Raw genomic sequence first — 1,676 nt, 5'->3', positions numbered from 1 at the left:
GGCGACTTCTCCTGGGAGAAGGCGGGCCCCCTCAGGTACATCCTCACCTACGTGCTGTTGATAGCCGGTGTCATCGGCGTCGTCTTCGGCATGGGCGCCACGATCCACGGCACTATTGTGGACTAGACTCCAACACTTACACAATACGTTACTTCAAACACGAAACGAATGAAGCCACATGGAACGTGTGATTAAGCTCTAAGCATTGTTGATCAACGGAAGATAAAAGAAGAATAACGGATTGTTTTGGCGTTTTTGTTATAAACTGGGTGTAACCCGGGTACATAAACATCTTCGCCACCTGGTAAAAATAAGCCACAAGCCCCCAGCTTTTCTTTACTTTTGTGTGTGTTTTGGTTTCCCCTGTGTATAACTGCCCCCCACACTGGAAATGGGAAAAATACGTTGTGGTGAGAATAGGCGTATGGACGTCAGTCCTTTTTTTATTTTTGCTTTTGCGCCCAGACGCCGCAAAAGCGATAGAAGAATGTTGAAGAAAAGATACGTGCATGTTTTTTAATGCAATTCGAGTCAAAGAGGCACAGCTGTCTACACCGCGGATGTGCTGAAACCTCCGTGGGGCACGGCATCTAAATCTTAGACATGTTCACAAGAACTCCTGAAAGAAATCTAAATTTTAAGATATATATATATATTTTTATATTGTTGTATTTTCGCGCCATGAACGAATTCACTGCTAAGAAATGGGGATTATGAGGTGAAAAAGATAAACTGAAACAGCGGCGACCTTCCGGCATTACAATGAACTAGTTGGCACCTGCTCTGTTAAATGTCCATGTTTTTGCCATCTACGGAATTTTGCTTTTGAGTCCAAGTATAGATGATCGCCTAGAGAGTTCATCATATTGTTGTTGTTTTTTTTTCTTTTCTCACTTCTGTCTTTCCGGTCACAGGCATAGTAGCTTGTCTGCGTGTGAAACAGCTTTTCTCCCGCACACACACATACACGCATGGCTATCAGCCACGAAACGAAGGAACTGGAAGCAGAGTCCCGAACTGCACCTCGCGAGATTGCGGAAAGGAACGATGCCTCCGCCAACCAGCAGGATGCTGCGCACCGGATGCTGAGAGGTGCCCCAGGCAACATACAATCACCGTTGTCGCCCAGGAGTCCTGATCGCCCTCTGTTGCCGTTGGAGGCGGGGGAGGAAGAGATGGAGGTGACAGAGGGTGAGGTCTGTATGAAACTGCCTGAACCGGAGTCTGGGCCTGTAGTGTCTTCTCCCGGTATTATGTCGAGGATAATCCCACCAGGCGGGTTGCTGTCCACTGTTTTCAACCTTTCCTCTATATGTGTTGGTGCCGGTATCTTAGGCCTCCCTGCTGCAGCAAACAACAGCGGCCTTCTCATGGCGTTCGTGTACCCGGTAATAATCGTGGTTCTCTCCGTGTACTCGCTGTACTGTCTCGCCGTGCAGATGGAGCGGTTTGGCTTGAGGACATATGAGGACGTGTCACGCACACTACTGGGCCCGGGATTTGACCATTTCACGGCTGCAGTGCGTCTACTAAATACCTTTGGCGGCTGTGTAGCTTTTATCATTGGTGTGGGGGATATTTTTAGCGCCATCCTTGACAACACCGATGCTCCCGACTACTGGAAGTCAACGTCAGGGAACCGTCTGCTGACAACTCTCTTGTTTCTCGCAGTGATG

The 1,676-nt window shown here is 48.3% G+C and overlaps 1 protein-coding gene across 1 annotated transcript; it reads left to right on the top strand.

Moving 5' to 3' along the window:
* Window positions 1-971: 971 nt before the first annotated feature.
* On the top strand, window positions 972-1,676 carry DQ04_19011000 (putative amino acid transporter; the record flags this gene model as incomplete). Its single annotated transcript, XM_009317777.1, has 1 exon — window positions 972-1,676. A coding segment is annotated over one exon (705 nt), but the record flags the coding sequence as incomplete, so codon positions are not given.

Source organism: Trypanosoma grayi, assembly GCF_000691245.1.
Source record: "Trypanosoma grayi strain ANR4 Tgr_1901_V1, whole genome shotgun sequence".
Classification (NCBI taxonomy): Eukaryota; Euglenozoa; class Kinetoplastea; order Trypanosomatida; family Trypanosomatidae; genus Trypanosoma; species Trypanosoma grayi.
Note: the sequence above shows the minus strand (reverse complement) of the source record. Positions and strands in the feature narration are given on the sequence as shown.